The sequence below is a fragment of the Jaculus jaculus genome, chromosome 5 (genome assembly GCF_020740685.1).
Source record: "Jaculus jaculus isolate mJacJac1 chromosome 5, mJacJac1.mat.Y.cur, whole genome shotgun sequence".
NCBI lineage: Eukaryota > Metazoa > Chordata > Mammalia > Rodentia > Dipodidae > Jaculus > Jaculus jaculus.
The window spans coordinates 168,589,332-168,613,768 of record NC_059106.1 but is presented as its reverse complement, the minus strand read 5'-3'; the positions used below and the strand labels follow the sequence as shown (position 1 = coordinate 168,613,768).

At 40.5% G+C, this 24,437-nt stretch overlaps 1 protein-coding gene across 3 annotated transcripts in view; it reads left to right on the top strand.

The window, feature by feature from the left end:
- Memo1 (mediator of cell motility 1) overlaps positions 1 to 15,940 on the top strand; it is a 108,798-nt gene extending 92,858 nt beyond the window's left edge. For all 3 annotated transcript variants that reach the window (XM_045151362.1, XM_045151363.1, XM_045151364.1), the window contains exons 9-10: positions 13,741 to 13,845; positions 15,282 to 15,940. In XM_045151362.1, the coding sequence (XP_045007297.1) occupies positions 13,741 to 13,845; positions 15,282 to 15,413 (237 nt within the window). In that variant the 3' untranslated portion in view covers positions 15,414 to 15,940. The remainder of the gene's footprint in view (positions 1 to 13,740; positions 13,846 to 15,281) is intronic.
- The last annotated feature ends 8,497 nt before the right edge of the window (positions 15,941 to 24,437 follow it).

Genomic DNA, 24,437 nt, shown 5'->3' with positions numbered 1-24,437 from the left:
GTTTTTCTTTTTTTAATTTTTGGGGTATTTCGAGGTAGGGTCTCACTCTTGTCCAGGCTGACTTGGAATTCACTATGGAGACTTGGGGTGGCCTTGAACTCATGGATCCTCCTACCTCTGCCTCCTGAGTGCTGGGATTAAAGGCGTGCACCACCATGCCCGGCTATGGTATGCAGTTTTATAGCCGGTTTTCTTCTATCTGAAGTACTTTGAGGAAGGAATGGAAGCAAGTCAGATTATGCCATTCTTCTGCTCAAACCCCCTGTACTGTTGTTCCATTTCAATCAGAGCAAAAGCTAGAGTGTTTGCATTGCGTGATGGCAAGAACCAACTTAAAAAAAATTTTTCATTATTGATGACTTCTATAATTATAGACAATAAATCATGATTAATTCCACCCCCTCACTTTCCCTTTCATAACTCTACTCTCCATCATATCCCTTCCTCTCATCCAGTCTCTTTTATTTATTTATTTAAAATTATTTATTTATTTATTTTATTGACAACTTCCGTAACTGTAAACAATATCTCATGGTAATTCCCACCCTCCCCCCACTTTCCCCTTTGGAACGCCACTCTATCATATCCCCTCCCCCTCTCAGTCTCTTTTATTTTGATGTCATGATCTTTTCCTCCTATTATGATGGTCTTGTGTAGGTAGTGTCAGGTACTGTGAGGTCATGGATATCCAGGCCATTTTGTGTCTGGAGGAACATGTTGTAAGGAGTCCTACCTTTCCTTTGGCTCTTACATTCTTTTAGCCATTTCTTCCTCAATGGACCCTGAGCCTTGGAAGGTGTGATTGATATATTTCAGTGCTGAGCACTCTGCTGTCACTTCTTCTCAGCACCGTGGTGCCTTCTGAGTCATCCCAAGGTCCCCACCATCTGAAAAGAGAAGATTCTCTACCAAAGGTGAGAGCAGCATTAATATATGGGTATGAACATTAAGAGAAGTGCTTTCTGGGCAGTTTGGTGAGCACAGTATATACATTTAGGCAGACAGCAGCAGACATTATACCCCTAGGGCTCATGACTTCCCTGTTGTAGGTTTTTGGTATCAGGTATGTATTCCCTCCCATGGAGCAGGCCACTAGTCAGATTAGAGGGCAGTTGGTTTCCCACATAACAGATGTGCCACTATTGCACCCATGGCTCATTTGGCCTGGCTGGCCAAATTTAAGGCTTACAGTGTCCACTCTTGAGTTCACTGGTGATTTCTCTCTCTCCCATTGAACTGCATGCAGCATGGCTTTTTCCAGCTTTCTGTCAGCTGACCTGCATGGAGGAGGTTTTCAGGTCAGCTCCAGCAGGATTTCTCAGTGACCTTACAGTCCAAATATGCAGTGTCTTCAGCAATAGGATCTAACCAAGAGCCTCGGCAATGACCTGTAATGTTTTGGGGGTATCAGGGACCTCCCTGGCCAACAACTCACTGGAAGGTATTTCATCCCTGGCTCTGAAAATTTTCTATTAATGATCTATAGCTTTTGAGTGTTTCATTGTCCAAAAATGTAGGTTTCCATATGACTTATTTATATCCTCTTAGATTTTGATTAGCCCTCCCTTTGCCTTTCCTTTACTCAATCTCTTTCATTGACCTCACTTAGGCTTTTTCACCCCCATTAATCTGTTCTTCTACTTACATATGTACAATACCATTGTATTAAGTCTCTTCCCCCCTCCCTTTTTATTCCTTTTATATCTCCTTTTTAGCTCACTGGCCTCTGCTACCAAGTTTTCTTCCTACTCATATAGAAGTCCAATCATTTATAGCTAGGATCCACATATGAGAGAGAACATATGACATTTGTTTTTCTGGGATTGTGTTAACTCACTAAGTATAATACTTTCTAGATCCATCTATTTTCCTGCAAATTTCATAACTTCATTTTCAGTCTCTTTTATTATTATTATTATTATTTATTTATTTTTGTTTTGTTGTCTTTCGAGGTAGGGTCTCACTCTAGCTCAGGCTGACCTGGAATTCACTATGTAGTCTCAGGGTGGCCTCAAACTCATGGCATTCCTTTCTACCTCTGCCTCCCATGTGCTGGGATTAAAGGTGTGTGCCATCATGCCCAGCAGTCTCTCTTTTATTTTGGTAGCATCTTTCCCTCCCATTATGATGGTCTTGTGTAGTAGGCAGTGCCAGGCACTGCGAGGTCAGGGATATCCAGGCCCTTCTGTGTCTGGAAGAGTGCATTGTAAGGAGTCCCACCCTTCTTTTGACTCCTACATTCTTCCCACTACCTTTTCTGCAATGGACCTTGAGATGTTTTAGTGCTGAGCACTCTTCTGTCACTTCTCAGCACCATGATGCCTTTTGAGTCATCCCAGAGGCCACTGCCATCTGAAGAGAAGCTTCTCTAGCCAAAAGTGAGAGTATCATTAATATATGGGTATGAATGCTAAGACAAGTGCTTACCAGGCAGTTTGGTGAGCATAGTGTATGCATTTAGCCAGACACCACCAGGTGTTACGCCGCTAGGGCTCATGACTTCTCCCCTCACAGGTTTTCAGTACCAGGCATGGATTCCTTCCTGTGGAGCGGCCTCCAGTCCAATTAGAGAGTGGTTGGTTTCCCCTGTAAGACATGCCACTATTGCACTTGTTGGCTCATTGGCCTGGCTGGCCCAACTTCAGGCTTGTAGTGTCCACTGTTATTTATCTCCACTGATGACTTCTGTCTCTCGCATGGAGCGGCAGCCAGCATAACTTTTTCCAGCTTTTTTTTTTTTTTTTTTTTGGTGGTAGGGTCTTACTCTCCAGCCCAGGCTGACTTGGAATTCACTTTGTGGTCTCAGGGTGGCCTTGAACTCACGACAGTATGCCTGCCTTGGCCTCCCAAGTGCTGGGATGAAAGGCATGCACCACCATGCCCGGCCAGGACCAACATTTATTGCAGCCCATTGATGAGGAAAGATGAGAAATGGAAACAAGAGTCTTGGGTAGTTTGTATGAATAGTTTTAGTGAGAAAGTGATGAAGCTGGGTTGTATTTGATTCATCACAGTGCAGCACATGCCCTGGAGGAAGGTCAGAGATGGTATGTGTTAACCAGGTGATAAACAGTGATTTGCACAGTCAGTGGGGCAGTTACGGTATGGTGCAAGAGAGGAACAGAACTTGGAGGCGGGTGGAGGGAGGGTGAAGGATGTGTTGAAGACAACTCGGAAACCCTGCTGTGCTGTTGTTTGGCCGTGGAGGTCATCAGTGTTACCTGGGTTTATTGTATGTTTGCTTTTGCCTTTGTGACATCTTCAGTGGAGATGCCAATCAAGTAGGCATTTGGATCTTTCTTCATTTTTCTAATTTTAAAATTAATAATTGTTTTATTGCTGCAGGTTAAGCGCAGAGCCTGAGGTGTGCTAGTAAAGTGCTCTTCCGTTATGTCACACCCTCAGGCCTTGGCAGTTACTTTTTTCGAGGTAGGGCCTTGCTGTAGCCCAGGCTGACCTGGAATTCACTCTGTAGTCTTAGGGTAGCCTTGAACTCATATCGAACCTCCTACCTCTGCCTCCCTGGTGCTGGGATTAAAGGCGTAGGCCACCACAACCATATATTTTTTTTTTTTCCAGTAACTTTTGAGCACATTTATCTAAGGCAGTGGTAGAGATGTGACAGTAAACAAGCATGCTGCCATAGAACTTTTATTCTAATGAGAGAATACAGGCTTTAAAAGGCAGGGAAATACACAGCATACTCCCCTGCCCCTCCCCCCCCCCCCCCCCCCCGAGTGTGTTTTAAGATTCCTAGGCCTGAAACCAAAGGTAGTATTGAGCCCTGCATATGCAATGTTTTTTTCTGTCTTCCTATTACCTGTGATAGTTTGTAAATGAGACACAGTAACATTTAACATAACTAATAGTAAAGTAGGGCAACTATTACTTATTTTTAATTATTTATTATAATTACTCTGTTCATTATTTTATTATAGTAGACTATAATAAAATGATTTTCAGCCTGTTTGGAATTTTCCATGTAATATTTTCACTAAAAAGTCCTATTGTGAATTGTTTCAGGCAGCAGTGTTCGTCACATGGGAAATGTTAAGTCTTTTGAAGTAGAAGTGAAGTGATTTGAGGCTGCCTCAGCTAGTAGATGGAGAAAGACTTTCCTAAGGAGGACTTTTAGGTGGAGATGAGGAAGAGTGGCACTTTAGACATAAGAACTCTCGGAAGAGCAAGCAATGGACACTGGAAATATTTTAGGCAAAAGGTTTGGTAACTTGGACTGTGGTGGTGGTATTGAGTGGTAAGAAATGGATAGGTTTAAGATCATTTCCAGAAATAAGAACTAGATGGTCTTTACCAATAGGTTGTCTGTGCTGGTCTGGAGCTCAGAGAAAAGGTCAAGATGAGAGCTAGCGCCGTGAGTCTCAGCACATTGGTGGTCAGTAAAGCCACGGCAGAGATAAGGGTGCCTGTGGTTGCAGCCGAAACCATCCATGGCCTTTTCTCAATAGGGTTGTTTGCTCTTGCCTCTGAAGATCTCCTCAGCATTTTCCCTCCTCATTGTCCCTCCCTTAGCGAGGTTGTGCTGACCTCCTTGTCCCTCCCTTAGTGGAGTTGTACTGACCTCCTTGTCCCTCCCTTAGCGAGGTTGTACTGACCTCCTTGTCCCTCCCTTAGCGAGGTTGTGCTGACCTCCTTGTCCCTCCCTTAGGGGGATTGTGCTGACCTCCTTGTCCCTCCCTTAGCGAGGTTGTGCTGACCTCCTTGTTCCTCCCTTAGTGGAGTTGTACTGACCTCCTTGTCCTTCCCTTAGCGAGGTGGTACTGACCTCCTTGTCCCTCCCTTAGCGAGGTTGTGCTGACCTCCTTGTCCTTCCCTTAGCGAGGTTGTGCTGACCTCCTTGTCCCTCCCTTAGGGGGGTTGTGCTGACCTCCTTGTCCCTCCCTTAGCGAGGTGGTACTGACCTCCTTGTCCCTCCCTTAGCGAGGTTGTGCTGACCTCCTTGTCCCTCCCTTAGGGGGGGATTGTGCTGACCTCCTTGTTCCTCCCTTAGTGGAGTTGTGCTGACCTCTTTGTCCTTCCCTTAGCGAGGTGTTACTGACCTCCTTGTGGCCCAAGGTCTGTCGAAGTAGAACAAAATCTCCTGTTCATCTTTTCTCCCCATGTTGTGCATTAGTCCTCTATATCCTTTGTTTGTTTTTTATTAGGCAAACCAGGTAAAACTTAGTCTTGCAAGTTTAAGAATTTGTCAGTAGGGCTGGAGAGATGGCTTAGCTGTTAAGGTGCTTGCCTGCAAAGCCAAAGGACCCAGGTTTGATTCCCCAGAACCCACGTATACCAGATGTACAAAGGTGGTGCATGCATCTGGAGTTCATTCACAATAGCCGGAGGCCTGGTACTTCCATTCTCTCTGTCTCTCTGTCTCCCTCTCTCTCTTTCCTTGTCTCTGTCTCTCTCTGAAATAGATAAAATAATCTTTTTTTTTTTTTTTAAAGAATTTGTCAGTAGTATAAAGACAGTTCTCCCAAACATTGCTTTACCTGGTATTTTAAAGTCATTGGAATTTTGACCATTTTGCTTACTTATCTTTGTTAGTCTCTTGCACACATCCAAAATTAATAATTCTTTTAGCTCTTGTTTGTTTTGGCTGGTAGTTTACATTAATGGTAAGAACTCTGTTTTTGGCAGTATAGGGTCAGGAAGATATATGGCTGGTTTCCTACTTTGAGACAGAACCAAAGGATAACATTCACCCACTGGCATGATTCTTAAAATTTCTGTGAAAGTATTACTTTTTCTGCTTGCCTTAGAAGTATTTTTTTTTTTTTTTTAGGATTTTAACACTTTTTATTGACAACTTCCATACTTACAGACAATAAACAATGATAATTCCCTCCCATCCCCCACTTCCCCTTCACAAATCCACTCTTCATCACATCCCCTCCCTCTCTCCATTAGTCTCTCTTTTACTTTGATGTCATCATCTTTTCCTCCTATTATGAGGGTCTTCTGAAGGTTGTACCAGGCAATGCAAGGTCATGGATATGGAGGCCACTTTCTGTTTGGACAATTGCACTGTTAGCAGTCCTACCCTTCCTTTGGCTCTTATATTCTTTCTGCCACCTCTTCCACAATGGAACCTGAGCCTTGGAGGATGTGATAGAGATGTTTCAGTGCTGAACACTCCTCCATCACTTTTCAGCACTATGGTGCCTTTTGGATCATCCCAGTGGTCACTGTCATCTGAAAAGAGAAACTTCTCTAACCAAAAGTGAGAGCGTAAATATATGGGTATGAAGTGCTTACAGGGCAGTTTGGTGAGCACCATATATTCCCAAATAGCCAGAAAAGAGCAGGCGTTACACTCCTGATGCTCATGACCAACTCTACCATAGGCTTTTGATTGGGTTTTTAGTACCAGGCATGTATTCCCTCCCATAGAATGGGCCTCCAGTCCAATTAGAAAGCAGTTGGTTTCCCCCATAACAGACATGCCACTATTGCACCCATTCTTTCTTTTAGCCTGGCTGGCCAAACTTGAGGCTTGCAGTGTACACTGTTTTCACTGCTGGTGGCTTCTGTTTCCCATAGGGCTTCATGCAATGCAGATTTTTCCAGCTTTCTGTCAGCAGAAGTATTTGTTAATTAAAGAGTAAGTTGTCTATAGTACAACCAGTAAGTACAGGTAGACTTGTAAGCCTGCATTTGATTCAGTTTACATTAGACATTAAAATAACCAAATTCTTATTTCAGATTTTTATTTAAATCGCATGGGATGACACTTTAAAAGTTTTTTTTAAAGAATGGATTATTATTTCAGAATAAACAAAGAACATTTATTTATTATTAATGTGCTTAAATTTAATGTTTGATATAATATTTGGCTTGGAGTTGGCTTGTGGTCCACTTACTGGTACTGAAATTATTTATATGGAAAATTTTTAATTAAAAGGCTCATAAGTGTTTCCTCTCCTTATATTAGCATACTGCTAATTCATTTTATAAGCTAGTTCTGGGAATTGAACTACATGGATCATCATAAGAAGAATACTTAACTCTTGGCTGGAGAGATGGCTTAGCAGTTGAGGCGCATGCCTGCAAAGCCTAAGGACCCTAGTTCGATTCTCCAGGTCCCACGTAAGCCAGATGCACATGGTGCATGTGTCTGGAGTTTGTTTGCAGTGGCTAGAGGCCCTGGCGCCCATTCTTACTCTGTGTCTCTCTGTCTTTCTCTCCCTTTCTCTGTCTCTAATAAATAAATAAGAATAATAAAAATGCTTAGCTCTTGGCATAAATACGTCTGCTTGTGTGTGTACACGCATGTACCCATGTGTGTCATCAGCAGACCCATCATGTGTTGTCTTAATTGGTTCATGTCAAGAGAGATCTTGCATTTTTAGTTGTTGTTGTTTGTAGTTTTTCGAGGTAGGGTCTCAGTGGAGCCCAGGTTGACCTGGTACTCACTCGGTGGCCTCAGGGTGGCCTCTCCCTCACAGCAGTCCTGTCTGCCTCCCCAGTGCTGGGGTTACAGGTGTGTGGCACCGCGTCTGCGCCATTCTTCTTTTCTAAGAAGACAGGTTTTACTTAAAGACAATTCAGTTCATTTGAGAACCAACAGCTTAGTTTTTATATGTAAGCTTTTCAGAGAAAATAATACTTTTGTATAAATATTATAGAAAGTGGTTGCATATTATTATCTGAAAATCCAAAGTCTGAAAGTGCTCCAAAATCCAAAACCTTTCTGATGGCGGCTTTGATGCCACAAGTGAAACTTGACTTCCCATGACAGACCATAGTTAGAATGCCAGCACAATGAAAGAGGTGCGTAGAACTACTTGAGGCTTTGTGTGTAAGGTGTACGTGAGACACAAATGGACTTCATGTTTACACTTAGTCCCATCCCCATAGTACTTCATTATTTATATTTAAATATTCAGACTCTAAAATAACCTGAAACACATTTTGTAACCAGCCATTTTGGATAAAAGATGCTCAAAGTGTTTAAAAAATATATATATTTTGAAAGTTTGAGTAAAAGAATATTTTAAGTGTAAAGTTTAGATTATATCTGCTCAAAATTACTGTGTTAACTAAATTTTGGTTCTTATCAGAAAAAATTATTATTATTAAACATAAGAGAAAATAAACTATTTTTAAGTTCTAAAAGTAAAAGAAAAATAGCTATTCTGCCAGGCATGTGACACATGAATCCCAGCACTTGGGAAGCAGAGGTGGGAGGATCACCACGTGTTTGAGGCCACCCTAAGACTACATGGTGAGTTCTAGGTTAGTCTGGGCTAGAGTGAAACCCTACCTACCAAAAAAAAAAAAAAAAAAAAAAAAAAAAAGCAAAAGCAAAGAAAAAAATAGCTATTCTTACTGAAAAATGTTTATGTCTCTATCATTTGGATGTCTTAGAAACTATGAAAATACAGAGAAAGAAAATGTATAAGAAGAAAGTATAGAAGATGTAGATTTTGTCAGTTTTGTAATTTTATTGACAATGAATTATTTGCAAGAATCTTTGTTACAATATTTATTTATTTGAAAGAGAGAGAGAGGCAGAGAGAGAAAGAGAGAAAATGGGTACACCAGGGCCTCTGGCTACTGCAAATGAACTCTCCAGATGCAGGTACCTTTTGCTTTTGGCTTACATGGGTCCTGGGGAATTGAACTTGCTTCCTTTGGCTTTGCAGGGAAATGCCTTAACTGCTAAGTCATCTCTACAGCCTAGACTATGAATTTTTTACAGGTTCGGTGATGATGCTGACAAGTAAAATGTAATTTGACATGGATTTTGTGAATTTTAGATACTTGAATTATTAGTCATACTTATCCATGTGGTATTATTTCATGTGGTAATATTTTTCCTGTACCATTTTTGTAGACCATACCAATGTTTCATTATGGACATTGGCAAATTATGATTTGCCATGGAAAATCTGAGAATGTTATTGTGGTCACCCATAGAATCTTTTCTTTTCAAATTTATTTGTGAGCCTGGCATGATGTGCATGCCTATAATCCCAGCACTCGGGAGGCAGAGGTAGGAGAATCACCATGAGTTCGAGGCCACCCTGAGACTCCATAGTGAATTCCAGGTCAGCCTGGGCTAGAGTGAGACCCTACCTCGAAAAACCAAAAAAAAAAAAAAAAAAAAAAAAAAAATTGTTTTTGGTAATTGTTTCATTTTAATGACAACTACTATTCTATTTGCCAGGTCATACTTCTTTTTCCTGAACTTACACAATTTGGTTCTTCGTTAGGTTTTTATAACATGTCAGCCTTTGCCCCTCTCTTGACACTTTCTTTCTCTCTTTCCCTCACCTGTCACTCCCTTTCTTTCTCCCTCATCTCATTAATATCTCAGGTTGACCTTGAACTAAATGACCTTGAACTTCTGATTCTGGAGTCTGGGATCAGAAGCCCATGATGCCATGCCTCTTTTATGCCGTGTTGGGGATGGAACAACTGAGCTGCGTCTCTAGCCCAGTACATCACCTCTCCATGCTACTATTTTTAAGATTTTTTTTTTTTTTGGCATAGAATTATTTTTAGTGCTAAGATTTTTATGTTGAAGTCTCTTAAAAAAAACCTAGAACATCATTTCCTTTTTCCTAATGTGCATCCATCTTCAAATTTAAATCCTAACTTTAAATGTGAGTTCACAATTCTAATAATTTGGTGATTACTATGTGGTCATTATTAAAAGTTATTCTTCTCTTTCCTTAAATGTCTCTAAAATTTTTACTACTTTTTTGGGGTTTGTTTTAGTGAGAGATTTACTTTTGTGTGATAGTTTTTTAAGTAGTTACTTTAATAAACATAGATTGGGCTGGACAGATGGCTTAGCAGTTTAGGTGCTGGTCTGCAAAGTTTAACAGCCTGAGTTTCGATCCCGCAGTGTCCACATGAAGCCAAATGCACCAGGTGACCCATGCATCGGGAGTTTGTTTGCGGCTGCTGGAGGTCCTGGCGTGCCCATTCTGTCCGTTTCTTCTGTCTATCTCTGTGTGCTTGCAAATATATAAATAAATAAAATATTAGGCTTACTCTGTTTGGCAAATGTAAAGCGCTGGGAGTCCCCTATGGGCGGTGCTCTCCGTCAGTGGAGCCTACGCAGCTGAGGTGGACCTCAGGTGGGCCTCGCAGGTCCTCTGCTGTGGGACAGTCAGCAGGGTGGTGCACTCACTCCCCTGCCCCAGACACAGGGGTCCACATTCCTTCTGAAGAGCTCTGGCTAAAGCTGCTGAGTTGCCTAGTGATTCTGCACTCTGAGAACTAGGTAGGCTTTTGTGTCTGTCACGGCTTTTTTTAATTTTGAGCTGAATTGGCAGTGACCCATTTCATTCTTCCATGTTAACTTCTTGTGGATAATCTAGTGTTCACCATACCTGGCCCTGGGGAGCTGACTTGAAACTCACTGGTGGTACCTTCCCCTATTTTTAGAAATAGCAAGATTAACTAGACAGTTGTGGAAGCATTTTACTTTTCTTCATCTTAGAATTTTGATAATGGCCCTGATTAGCGTTTCTATCTTGGAATTTTGCTAGCAACATATATCATATATAATATATATTGTGCACACATGTCTGTCTGTCTGTATTTGGTAATATTCTGTACAAGCCACTGGGTCCCTGTCTTACAACTTCACCACCACAGCTTTGTTTCTGAGCTTCATGAGTTTCCCAGCTAGAGGGATTTGCCGTGAGAAAAAGTTTCATCCTTCCATCCTTCCTTTGTAAAGATAAGGCGTTAAAGTCACACATTTGCTAGAGGCCTGAGGGGAATGGGATCAATTTTTGCCCCAATAGGTGCTTAGAAAACCTGAAAGAATTAAAATTTTAACACATTTAGTCCTTTAAGTTCTATCATGTCATTTTTATTATCTCAGTTATAATTTAATTACTCTCTTTTGTTGAATTCTGTATTTGCTGTAGTATCTTCTTTACATTTATAATTTTATATCTTTTGCGTAAGTTTCTTGGCCTGGTTATTTGCCTTAAATATAGTCATTGTTTTTCCTAGTGTATGTATGTGATGCTTGTTCCAGATGTGCTTGGAGACTTAATATTAAAGCATACATTGGAACTTGGTCACCTAACTTGCTCATGAGTAAATTCTGCCTGTGGCAAGCTCCTATGGCCTTCATTCAGGAGTATCCAAAGTCATCATGCAGCATGCATGCCAGCTGGGCCTGTGGCATGCTAGCCAAACAGTTACTAAGAAAACTTTTATAATGTCTCAGAAAATTGATGGCAAAGATCCTCGGGTCACAATCTTTCATGCTTGTTTTTCATCTTGGAGGATTATATTTTTATCATTTAGATTTTAGAAGAGCCTTTCCCAGTTAAGTACACTATATGAGTTTTTTTTTTTTTTTTTTTTTTTAGTATCAGAATTGCTTATTTTAGGTTTAACTTTTTAACTTAGTTTTATATTTCTTTGAATTTGCATCAACATCACCATTGTTGACCCTAGAATGCCCCTGGTTGTCAAGATAAAACATATTTAGTATTAAAAAATAGTTGTAGCCAGAACTGAGATTGGCTGTTTAATATGCAAGCAGGTTCATTATATATGTCAATTATACATGCTTATGCATACATCTTAGATGTATATTGTGGGAAAATTGATAATGTTTGTGAAAAACATGAATATTCTATAAAACAGTTTCTTTTTTCCCTTTTCAATTTTTATTATCAACAACTTCCATGATTATAAAAAAATATCCCATGGTAATGCCCGTCCTCCCCCCAAAACAGTTTCTTTATGCAGTTATAATTTGAAACTCACTACAAAACTTCAGTGTTTTCAGATGTCTGTTTACTACTATTCATCTTTTTACTTACTCTGTGCTTTTACACTGCATCTATTCTGTTAAGATGTGTAGTAAAATTTAAAGATCACAGTTTATCAATTAAATCTCTACTTAAGCCACCATTTACATTTTTTTCCCAGAAGATGTTAACCCATGGATTTGTCCAGAATCAGAAAATAGTGTAAGATAATTGGCGAAGAAATTAGTTAGAATCAGTAATTTATTTGTCTAACTTAGTGAACAAAAATGATTTGGACTTTTTGCATTCTGTGTTCAATTCTTGATGGTTGATTTAGTTAGCAATCATCTAAAATTCTAAGTTACAGTCTTCAAACAAAGCATTCTAGTTTAAAATATAAAGAGAGAAAAACTTCTTAAAACTAGATTAGGATAAAAGCCTATGTTCTGCATGGTGATTCACACCTTTAATCCCAGCACTGAGTGAGGTAGAAGGGTGTGCAGGCCAAACCTGGGCTACAGAGTGAATTCCAGATCAGCCTGGGCTAGAGTGGGACCTGCCTTTAGAAATGGTGGCGCACACCTTTAATCCCAGCACTTAGGAGGCAGAGGTAGGAGGATCACCATGAGTTGGAGGCCAGCCCGAGACTACATAGTGAGTGCCAGATCAGCCTGCACTAAAGCAAGACCCTACCTCGAAAATCACAAAAAACAAACAAAGACCTACATTATTAAAAACCACATCAGTTTTTTAGGAGTTTTCAGTCATCAGTCCTTTATGAGTTTTCAAATTAATCAAAAGTTAACTATTTTGTTACTTTTTTGTCAGACTCACATATTGATAAGTATGTTTGATGCAAGTAGTTAAATTATAGTTAACTTTTTTGGCATGTGTACGCATGTGCGGTGACGTGCATATGTATATGTGTGTTTGTGTGTGTATGTGACTGTGCATATGTTTGTGTGGGTGTGCAAGCTAGAGGCTGAGATGGATGTCTTCTTCAGTCTCTCTCTGCCCTGTTCTTTGAGAGAGGGTCTCTTGCTGAACCTAGAGCTCACCAATTTGGCAAGACTAGCTAGCCAGGAAGACGTAGAGCACCTGGCACTTGTGACATGGTGCTGGGGATCGGAACGTGGGTCCTCATGCTGGTGCAGCAAGCGCTTTCTCTCAGCCCAAACTGTAGCTCACATTTATTTTCTTATGCCAGTGACAAGAACACCATGATGTGGGAAGAACAGCCACAAATCACAATTTATTTTAGATTTTATGCTAAAAATGTTCAGATTTATTTTTGTAAGTATTTTTTATAGAAGAAAAATAGCCAGGTGTGTGATAGCACACACTTTTAATCCCAGCTCTTGGCAGGCAGAGGTAGGAGGATCACTATGAGCTCAAGGCCACCCTGAGACGACATAGTGAATTCCAGGTCAGCCTGGGCTAGAGTGACACCCTACCTTGAAAAACCAAATAAATAAGTAAACAAACAAACAAACAAACAAACCACCATATAAAAGAAGATCACAGGATATGATTATAATCGAAATACTTCATATACATGTATAAAATTGTAGATAAATAAAAATATTTTAAAAAGTTGTGATAATTATGAGGTAAATGACAGTTGGTAAAATTCATGTAGAAATATATCAAATTAGAGCCAATAAACTGGAATTATAAATTTTCTAAACTGGGCATGGTGACTCACTTCTTTAGTCCCAGCACTTGGGAGGCTGAGATAGGAGAATCATGATGCCTTTGAGGCCAGCCTGGGCTACAGAAATAGTCCCAGGTTCTAGGTCAGCCTGGGCTAGAGTGAGACCCTTCCTCAAAACCAAAAATTTCTGTTGATAATTAATTCTATGAGATGACTTTTAATGAATAATATTTCTCAGGGATTATTTAATGTGCTTTCATTGTCTTTAAGTTTTTGTTTAGCTCTAAGTAAATGTTAAGCTATAATTAAATAACAAATTTTATTCTTTTTTTCTTCTTTTTCCTTTTTTAGGGTATGAGTATTATAGAACAATTAGATCCTGTGTCTTTTAGCAATTATTTGAAGAAATACCATAACACTATATGTGGAAGACATCCCATTGGGGTGTTATTAAATGTAAGTATTCTTAAGAAGCCTTGACTTTTACTATTTGATGTTCTTGTACAATAAAATCCTTTAGTTGTTATCACTGTGATACATTGATGATATCTTTGGCTTTTTATATCTATAGTAAGTTTCTTCCTACTACCATTTAACAGTATTGTAGATTTTTTTCTTATTTTATTTCAATACATTTGTCACTGGAATACAGATCAGTACTTTTTATTAAATATAGAAAGTTCTTTAGAATATAGGGTCATATTTTCTCTTGACTGAGTCAATTCTGATATGTTCTTTATCTCTTTCAGAAAGTTCATTTTGGTTCTTTTTTCTGTGTGTGTGTGTGTTTGTGTGTGTGTTCCAGACTCTAAAAAATGAATGAAAGCTCCTCTTTTTGAACTTCAGATGCTTCTAATTTAAGAGCACAAGACAGATCACATACATTTTAAAAACAAGAATGGTAATACTTGTTTCATTTAAAGAATGACAGAAGTTTTGGTTATCCCTGCATTTCAAAAAGAGATATAAGCACGATTTCCCCTAATACACATGAATTTCTTAAAAGAAAATGTGATGGTTTTCAAGAAAGAGGAAAGAAAATCCATACTTACTTAGAAATTAACACTGGTCTCATTTCTCTGGGGAGGCACAGAGGTAATGTAGAAGAAACTCAGGTCAGCCAAAGGGATCAGCGGCAAAGCCTTTGGAGCTCAGTGATTGGAAAGATCCCATGCCATGCCCTCTTAGGAAGGGTTCTTATGTTTTCTTTTTTCCTTTTCTCATAAGCAGTTTGGACTGACTGAAAGAAAAGCCTGTTGTGGACTTAAACTAATTTTTTTTTTCTGAGGTAGGGTCTCACTCTAGCCCAGGCTAACTTAGAATTCATTATGTAGTCTCAGGGTGCCTTGAACTCATGGCGATCCTCCTACCTCTGCCCCCTGAGTGCTGGGTTTAAATGTGCGCACCACCACACTCAGCTTAAACTCATTTTTGAAACTTAAGTTAGAGCAAGCTGCATTAATTTCCTAAGGTATGAATCGAGTCAAATACATTCTAAAATAAAATAAATGATGAACCAGTGTACAATGAGATTAAAAATAATAGCATGTCTCTTTGATATGCAATGTAATTACATCCATTTCAGATTTACTCGAAGTCAGATGAAGGAAAAAACTCCAGCATATTAAGATAGAAGTGCCTAAGATTTGGTTTAGAAGCTAGAGAAACATACTTCAGCTTAAAAGAAAGTGGCTCATCCATCACAGGGTAACGATGCCTGATTGTCAAGAGCCTGGGTTGGGGTAGATTTTTGAGAGAATGAAGTAAGGGGTTTCTTGTTTTTTCTGTTTAACGGGAGGCAATGGACAGCGAAGAAACACAGAAGGCCAGGCTTCCAGTAGCACAACACAGCCCTCTCCTTTTCTCTGTCATAACAAGTTCTCTTCTTCCAGGCCATCACAGAACTCCAGAAGACTGGCATGAACATGAGCTTTTCCTTTTTGAATTATGCCCAGTCAAGCCAGTGCAGAAGCTGGCAAGACAGTTCAGTGAGCTATGCAGCCGGAGCACTGACGGTCCACTGAAGCGCCTAGTCCTCCGATGCCACCGCCCGGACTCGGACTGTGTCCAGGGCCCAAGCCCAGCCTTTGCCACGACGCTGGTTCTGGGCTGGGGGGTTCTGAAACCTCAGACTAATAGAACTTTCTTCTCTTCCTTTCTAGTAGGTGTAGTCCTCCTTAATTTCAACTCATTAAAAATGCTTTATAGTTTGGGGAAGTGGAAGGAAGGTTGGCACAAAGGATATTTTGATTAAAAAGATGACGATGTGAAGGCCCGTTGTGGTAGACAGTTTTTGAAAGGAACCTGTAAAGCGTTTACCATATCCTAAATTTGCACTCTTTGCAGACTTGTGCACATATATTCCGCTTTCAGAATAGTTTTGCAAATTGTACACAGACAAAAGGGGTGGAAGCTTTTTAATAAAGAATTTGCATTTATAAATGATCTGTATTAGAATATAATAAATCTCCAGTTATAGACGATTACTGCCCGTGTTGTACAACAGATACCTTCTATTTTAGTTGCTAATAAAGGGCTACACAACTCAAAATAGTCTGATTTAAACTTATTGCTCTGTGGTATAAGTGAAAAATTTTTTTTATTAATTCCATCTCAGAATTTTTGTTAATGGTAAGCCTGAGCTCTTATGTAAAAATATATTAGGGTGTATTTTATATTTTACATATTTCTATAATTTTTGATAACAAAGTAGAATCATATAATTTAAAAATTAACTTTCAAAATTACATTCATTTGCCTTTTTGTGTGTAACACCCCTTCATGTCGTTCCTATATTGTATAGACTATAAATTTAAGAATGGTAAAAACAGCAAAATGAAACCAGGTCTAGTCCTTCAAAGACCGTGTTTGTAGTCTGCAAGTGAAGAGACGTTGAAGTGATCTCAGTGCTTTTCGAAGCAGTGCAGACGGTACGCTGCTAGGGCCGCCTCAGAGCTCGAAGCAGTTTGACTCTCGAGTTCTTAACGAGGAATCAGTGACGGCAGCAGCAGCGACCAAACCCGCTGGGCTTGCTGAGAAGTTCTGCAACCTTTTGGTCATGATTTTTGGTGCGGCTCTTCCGACTACAATAGCGGTGTGGTGGTGTGTTACTTTCTGTGTTGTAGCCCTGTTCTAGCCGCTTTGCCTTCCCCACAATTCATTTAGTCAGTTAATTAAGCCATCATGTATTATCCCTGTTTTAATATAACACTGGGCATCTATGTTACATTGAAGAGTGTTTATATCTTCAATATTATGCCAGAGCAGCACAATTTTTAGATGCCTTGCACCAGTTTTATTTGAAGATTTACATTTATTGATTAATACCAATTTTCTATAGAAGAATGAGATAAAATAATACCATCTTTTAGAGTCAAATTTCCCTACTTATGTGCATGTAGGAATTACACTCTTATATATCAATGATTTATTTTTAATTATTTAAATATACTTTTAAGTATTATAAATATTTATTCCTTGTTTTATACAGACTAAAAATTTCTGAATTGACAACAGTGAATTTTTAAAATAATGTTTTCTGAGTATAAAATTTGAAGATATTTAAAGTGTTAAGAAAAATGACCTACAATCTCACTACCCAGAGAGAATGCTGTTAAATATTTTTCTGTATTTACTTTTAGTCTTTGTCTGTGCTATTTATGGGTGTGTGCATATGTGTTTGTGTGTGTGCGATAACAAAACTAAGACTATATTGATCATATAGTTGTATATTCTGTTTTTTAATAAGTACCTATCTATGTCTTTGAAATATGATTTTTATTTCAAATGGCTGCCTAATGTTCTGTTGCTTTGATGGAAATACTATACTTTACCCAGTGTTTTCTTTGAATGTTAGGTTGTTCATAATCTCATAGTTCTATAATGGGATGGACATCCTTCTATGTAAAATTCAAACTATTTGTCTTGTTCTCTAGGATATAATCATAGAAATGGAATAACTGGTTTACATGGTGAGGGTTTCTTAACTTCTGCCAAATTACCTTTCAGAAAGATTGTACTGAATCCGCTGAGTACTGAGTACTTATGTTACTGCCCCTTCACCAACATCTTTTCTACCTTTAACGATTTCTTAAGCAAGTAATTGGTTGTTTCTTTGGTCTTTTAAAAATAAGAGTTGTTTTCTATTTAACCCTCTCTTGTCTTTCGCAGCCTTATTGAAAAACACAAGAGTGTTGTCTAGGCTGGGTAGACTAGTCCTAGGAGTGTGACACACTGTACTTTTTTGTTTATTTGGTTTTCCTTTTTTTGTTTTGCTTTGAGAGAGGGTCTCTGTATACACCCCCCGTGGTGGTTGGATAAGTGCGAAATGAACACAACCAGGCAAAACGTGATTGAATGGAGGGTTGGGGCATGCGCTCGAGCGCTCCCTGAACTGACCGTCCTCACAGCTTGTATTCAGACTCAGGCAGTCGGGGTGCTGGGGAGTCGGCGCATGAGACAGCACGGGTCTGTGTCACAGTAGACCGTGAGTCGTTTGCTTATGCTCACTTCACTGGAAATCTCTGGAGAGGCTGTGAGTTCCCACCTTTACTCAAGGTGCATAGCGTCCCATGTTCCCAAGCTTAGCCTGTGCAAAGATTAGCTCTGTGTATATCATCTTGGTCTCTCTGCAACAGGCTTGCCCAGCACTTTGTGTGGCCCGAATGGCCTCAAATTTCTGATCTTCCTGCTTCAGCTCCCCCCGTGCTGGGATTACAGGCATTTAACAGTACCATGCTCAGCTTGTACTGCACTATTTTATGTTAGGGAGAGAGAGAGAGAGAGAGAAAGGAAGAAAGAAAGGGAGAAAGAAAAGAAACAGAGAGAGGAGAGAGAGAATGGGAGTGCCAAGGCCTTCAGCCATTGTAAACAAACTCCAGATGCATGCACCATCTTGTGCATCTGGCTTACATGGGTCCTGGGGAATTGAACCTGGGTTCTTTGGCTTTGCAGGCAAGTACCTTAACCATCTCTCCAACCCTGTATTGTACTTTTACTTTTATTTTTGAGGTAGGGTCTCATTCTAGCCCTGGATGGCCTGGGACTCACTCTGTAGTTCCAGGTTGACCTCAGATTCACAGCAGTCCTTCTACTTCTGCCTCCTGAGTGCTGGGATTAAAGGCGTGTGCTACCATGCCTGGCTGTACTGTACTTTTAAAGCTAGAATATATATATATTTAAAGATTTTATTTTTATTTATTTATTAGAGACAGAGAGAGGGAGAGTGAGACAGAATGGGCACGGCAGGGGCTTTAGGCACTGCAGACGAACTCCAGATGCATGTGCCACCATGTGCATCTGGCTTACGTGGGACCTGGAGAATTGAACCTGGGTCCTTAGGCTTCGCAGGCATGCCCCTTAACTGGCCCTAAAGCTAGAATATTTAACATCACTGCCCTTCCACAGAATATGAACAAAACGTTTCCATCTGTTTTTGAAGTAGAATTCTAAATTGTTAAGTCTTGGGTTCTAGTTCTGTCTCTGTCACTAATTAGTTCTCTGAACTTAAGTTGTTTTATGGAAACTTTGTCATATGAACAGTGTGCAGGTGATCTGAAGCACATTCTAGTTTAAAAATACTTGTGACTTCATTTTTAATAGATTCTGCTGTCACATTGGAAATAGCTACACGGTTGAGTACAAGGCATTTTGATTTCAGTTCTTTATACATGCAAATGAAAATCTTGTTAGTTTACAAAAAAAGAAAATTAGTTCACATTATCTAATGCAGCTAATACTTAAATTATTGATCTTAAAAAGCTTTCATATTTTAAGTGCCTTTAAAAGTTCATATTTTAAATCTTAAAAAGTAAAAGAAATTGTGTAGCTCTGTATGGCTGTGTTTTTCTTACATAGTTTAGAGTCATTTGCAGCAACTTTTGTTTAGCCTTACGTTACATAGAACAACATATTCATGGATCCTTCACTGTCCAAGTAGTCAGTCGTTGTGAAATGTTACGGCTCCCACTAGCTCGGTGAGCAGGTAAGTAAGTGCTCCGCCCCGAATAGGTAGCACCTCCCCGCAGAGGGAAGGTTGAGGAGCTGCCAGGCAGTCCGCGCGCGGGTCAGTATGTGTCAGCGTGAGCGCTGGTTCCTGAGCTCCAAGCTCTGGGGGACGGCTCTGCTTACAGTTCTCAAGTCTGCTTTGGTGCACTTTATGCTCCAGATTAGGGGTTGAAAATGTTTTTTGTGAAAGATTAGGGCTTCACATGCCAAAACAGCCTTTGAGCCTGAAGCCCCCTCCTTTGCCATTAAAGTACAGAAGCAGCCATAGACATGTGTGATTCAGTGAACATAAATATATTTTAATAAAACTTTTATTTACACAAAAATGGATCGCTGAGCTTGGCCTGCGGACTGTGACTCGCTGTCCCTTGTCCTCGGTGGTGTGGTTTGTAGTTCAGAGTTGACTCTAAACAAAATCCGCACCTCACCCCGCTCCTGACTTGAAGTTGTGCCATTGACTAGACTTGTTTCCCGCGCTCATCCAGGTAAGTGGGGAGGAGAGCTCAGAGCAGAGCTCCGCGCCCGGCACTGCTTGGTTTAATGAAGTCGTGGATTTTCCTTTGCTGTGTACGTTGTAAGGAGTGGTCGGGTCTTGCACATTCTTCACTTTTTTTGCGGGGGTGGGGGGGTTCCTCTCATGTACACCAAGCATACGAACCCCTTGCTGGGCCAAATCCTCAGCCGGTTACGAATACTCCCAGTTATTCTAAGCGCCTGGATAACTATAGCAGAGTGTAGGCAAATGGACCTTGGTGAGTTTTTGCTGTTAGTTTTAAACAGGGTCTTGCTGTGTATTCCAGGCTGTCCTGCAACTGCTGATCTTGCCTAAGCCTAGTGCTGGGACTCTAGGTGCGTGTTGCCAGTGCTTGAGAATTTTAGGGTGTTGGGGCCACTATGGGAAAAGAATTATGAAATATGAGACATGCCATGTAAAGACTTTTGGGGGTGGGGAGTACGATTTTCTAGTGACTTTTTTTAACTTCATAAAAAGAGAATAATTTTTTTTTTTTTTTCCTTGAGGTAGGGTATCTCTCTAGCCCAGGCAGACCTGGAATTCAGTATGTAGTCTCAGGGTGGCCTCGAACTCACGGTGATCTTTCTACCTCAGCCTCCTGAGTGCTGGGATTAGAGGCATGCGCCACCATGCCTGGCTAAAATGGAGAATAACTTTTAGTTGATGAAAAAATTACTATTATTCGAGATTGCAGAAAACCTCACCAAGCAGTAGTACCAGTCCACAGAAAGGCGTGTGGGAGGTGTTTCTCATAGTGCCAGAGTATCTACTGGGAGATGTAAAAAGCCACATATACACTGCTGCTTAAGAGCCACATATGATTATGTTAAATCTGAAGAAGACATCATGAACTACAGTGTCAGTACTAAGGCAGCCAGAGTAATGAAAGGCCTGTGTGGAGATTAGAGTAGAGTTGAAGGAAACAGGGTTAGGGGTATTTATTTCAGAGACAAGTTTAAGGAGAGGGAGTTTTCTTTATTTAAGTGACTGTCACTCAAGGGGAATAGAACTGTTCTGACTTAAGTAGAAAAATGAGTAGTAAGAACATTTAATATAATATATGAAAATTTATGGTGATGAAATTGGCTCTGTCCTGTATACGATCATTGGAAGTATTCAAACAAAAGCTACCTCAGCAATTCTCAAAAGCAGGCTCCTAAGCTGTTGGCATCAGCATTACCTGCAAGTATTTTATGGGTAAGGATAGGCATAATTGCATATATCTTCAAGTTGACCTAAAGCTAATGGAATTAGTACAAATTAAATGGAATACCAAGTTATTTTAAAATCAAAGTATATTTTTATCAACGAATACTAACTTTAAACAGAGGGTGTACATTGATAAAATGTTGCTTAATAGCGGAAACCTTGTTTTAAACATTTTAACATCGCAGATTGACAAGTGGCGGCTCTCTCACACAGGTACTTCCTCAAAGTAAAAGCAGCAGTGCCCGCAGCAGGACAGTGTCCTGAGCTGGCAGAGCTTGCTCGTTTTATGCATATTGCCATCAAAATATTAGGGGGGGTGTAGCTGGCAGATGGGAAATTTTCCTGTCCTTTTTCTCTTCCAGCATATATGTGCACAGACTGTTGAGTAGCATGTCATATTACCGTCATGCCATGATATATGTTGTAGGCTCTCTCTCCAATAATGCTGGTGTCTGAGCCCTTCCTGCTTCAAGTCCCTGCTGGGGGCGAATGTTTGCTGCCTGCCTGAGTTCATAGTCACCACCGAGGCGGCCGAGGGTTCCAGGTGTCACTCATCCGGGGTTTCATGACTCCAGGGTGGTTTCCACCTGGGATGGGTGTATTATGTTTGTCTCTCTCTCCTTGCTTGTTCTCACATCCTGTATTTTTGTTTTAGTACAAGTATTTGGCTATTACCCTTTAAAAATAATAAGGAAATTTTGTTAAGTCTTCTGATTTTGGAAGCCATAATATAATGCAATTGGGGTTTTGGTTAGAAATTGTAAATTATATTCAAGTGCACATTTCATACTGCAAAGTAAAGTCTGCAATGCTATTTGATGTACTTGTGTATTTCATCCCTGTTATACCAATAATGAAACCAAAGAGAATATAAATGCTATTATTAAAAAGCTGTTGAAGGCCCAGTGTTTTCAACTATAAGTGGGACCTGAGTTCTGATCTTTAAAATCTGCCAATGTAAACTTATGGAAAATATTTTAAATTTTCTGACCATGATAATTCTGAATTCCTTACTGAACATGATGTTAAAAAGAACTAAGAAACAGAAGATGAGAACAGTATATATCTATATCATAATGACTTGAGTTTTGTGAGTTTCAAAACTAAATTGTAAAATCTCTTTTAATAAAGGTATTTTTAACTTTCATAAATAATTTTTTCTGAGAATTTTTTATTTAAATTTATTCATTTGAATTTAGCCCACAAGGCATTCAGTTGGTGTTTGTTCACTTTCACTCACTTGAATTGTGAAGCATGGAGAACAAAACATAGTTTTCATGTAAAGTGTACTTTTGCTTTTTAAAAAACATTTTATTTATTTTTATTTGAAAGAGAGAGAATGAATGGGTGCACCAGGGCCTGTAGCCACTGCAGACAATCTCCAGACACATATACCACCTTGTGCATCTGGCTTATGTTGGTCCTGGGGAATTGAATGTAGGTCTTTAGGCTTTGCAGGCAAGTGCCTTAAGCACTAAACCATCTCTCCAGCCCTTAAACTATATTTTAAAAGGAAAATGCTATGGTGTGCATCATAGCTTCAGGTTTGCTGAGATGAACTTCCAGACCAGGCACAGTTATGGAGGAAGGGATATTTATGGAAGCTTACAGATCCAGGGGAAGTTCCATAATGGCAGAAGAAGCTGGCTTGCACAGATCCTAGCAGAGAGAGAGAGAGAGAGAAAGAAAGAGCGAGAAAAGAAAGCCCAAGCCAGAAAACACAAAAGCCACACCACCCACAGCACACTTCAGAAAGTCCAGGTGGGACTCAGGCACTTAGCCTGTCTCTTGACTGGAATTGCAAATCCACTACCACACCTTAGGGCTGGGTCTGAAGATCCACCTGGTGATTCTCCTCCACCCCGGTGGCTCCAGATCTAAGTTACAAAGTTAAGGCAATCCTGAACATATTGGGGGCCACCCACTCACAATGCCGCACAGTGCTGCAGCACCGTGCTGCAGTCCATTGCCCTTTGGCCAGGGGCATTGCTCCTGCACACCAGGACAAGTCACTAGGAAGTTTTGAGGTTTTACAAATGCAGTGACAGTGTTGCTCAGTGGGTAAAGGTGCTTGCTTGCAAAGCCTGCCAGCCAGCCCAGGGTCAGTCCCCTCGCACCTGTGTAGAGCCACACACAAAAGGTAGTACAGGTATCTGGGATTAGGCAAGAGAATCTGGCACACCCCCCACCACATACACAAGCAAAATTTAAAGTATTGATAAAATTGGGTTTCATTTTGTGGGTTCAGATAATGCATTTATTTATTTTATTTTATTTTACTTATTTTGAGGTAGCATGTCACTCTAGGCTGACCTGGAGCTACTCTGTAGTCCCAGGCTGGCCTCAAACTCACAGTGATCCTTCTACCTCTGCCTCTCTAGTGCTGGGATTACAGGCATGTGCTCAGCTCAAATATTCTTTTCTTTTTTTTCTTTCTTTTTTTTTTTTTTTTTTTTTGGTTTTTTGAGATAGGGTCTCACTCTGGCCCAGGCTGACCTGGAATTCACTGTGTGGTCTCAGGGTGGGTGGCCTTGAACTCACAGCAACCCTCCTACCTCTGCCTCCCGAGTGCTGGGATTAAAAGCGTACACCACCATGCCTGGCTTTCAAATATTCTTTAAAAAAAAACTTCTAATTTATTTATTTATATGAGAGCGACAGAGAGAGGAAGAGGCAGATAGAGAGAGAGAGAGAGAGAGAGAGAACGGGCACGCCAGGGCCTCCAGCCACTGCAAATGAACTCCAGACGCGTGCGCCCCCTTGTGCATCTGGCTAACGTGGGTCCTGGAGAATCGGGCCTTGAACCAGGGTCCTTAAGCTTCACAGGCAGGCGCTTAACCACTAAGCCATTTCTCCAGCCCTCAAATATTCTTAATAACTTCAGACTTCTATTTTCTCCACTTGGATCATTCTAAGATCTTGAAAGTGCTTTGGTGCTTACATAAAATACAGTACTTTCATGTGGTGGAACAGTGACAAACTGTCTCACAGGTGGCGAGGCCCAGCGGCAGATACTTAACGCTAACCTGGGCGATGGTTTGAATTAGGTGTCCTCCATCAACTCACATGCTCCGAGGGCTAGGTGGCACTTTGGGAATCGGGACCCTCCTGGAGAAGGTGTGTTGTTGGCGGCCCGCATATGAGTGTCATAGCCAGCTTCCCCTGGCCAGTGTTTGGCTCACTCTCACGCTGTGGTGGCCGCTGCTGTGGTCCAGCCCCTGCTCCTGCCATCGTGGGGCGTCCCCTTGAGTCTGCCAGCCAACTTAAACCCTTTCCTCCCACAGGCTGCTTTTGGCCAGGTGCTTTGTGGCAGCAGTAC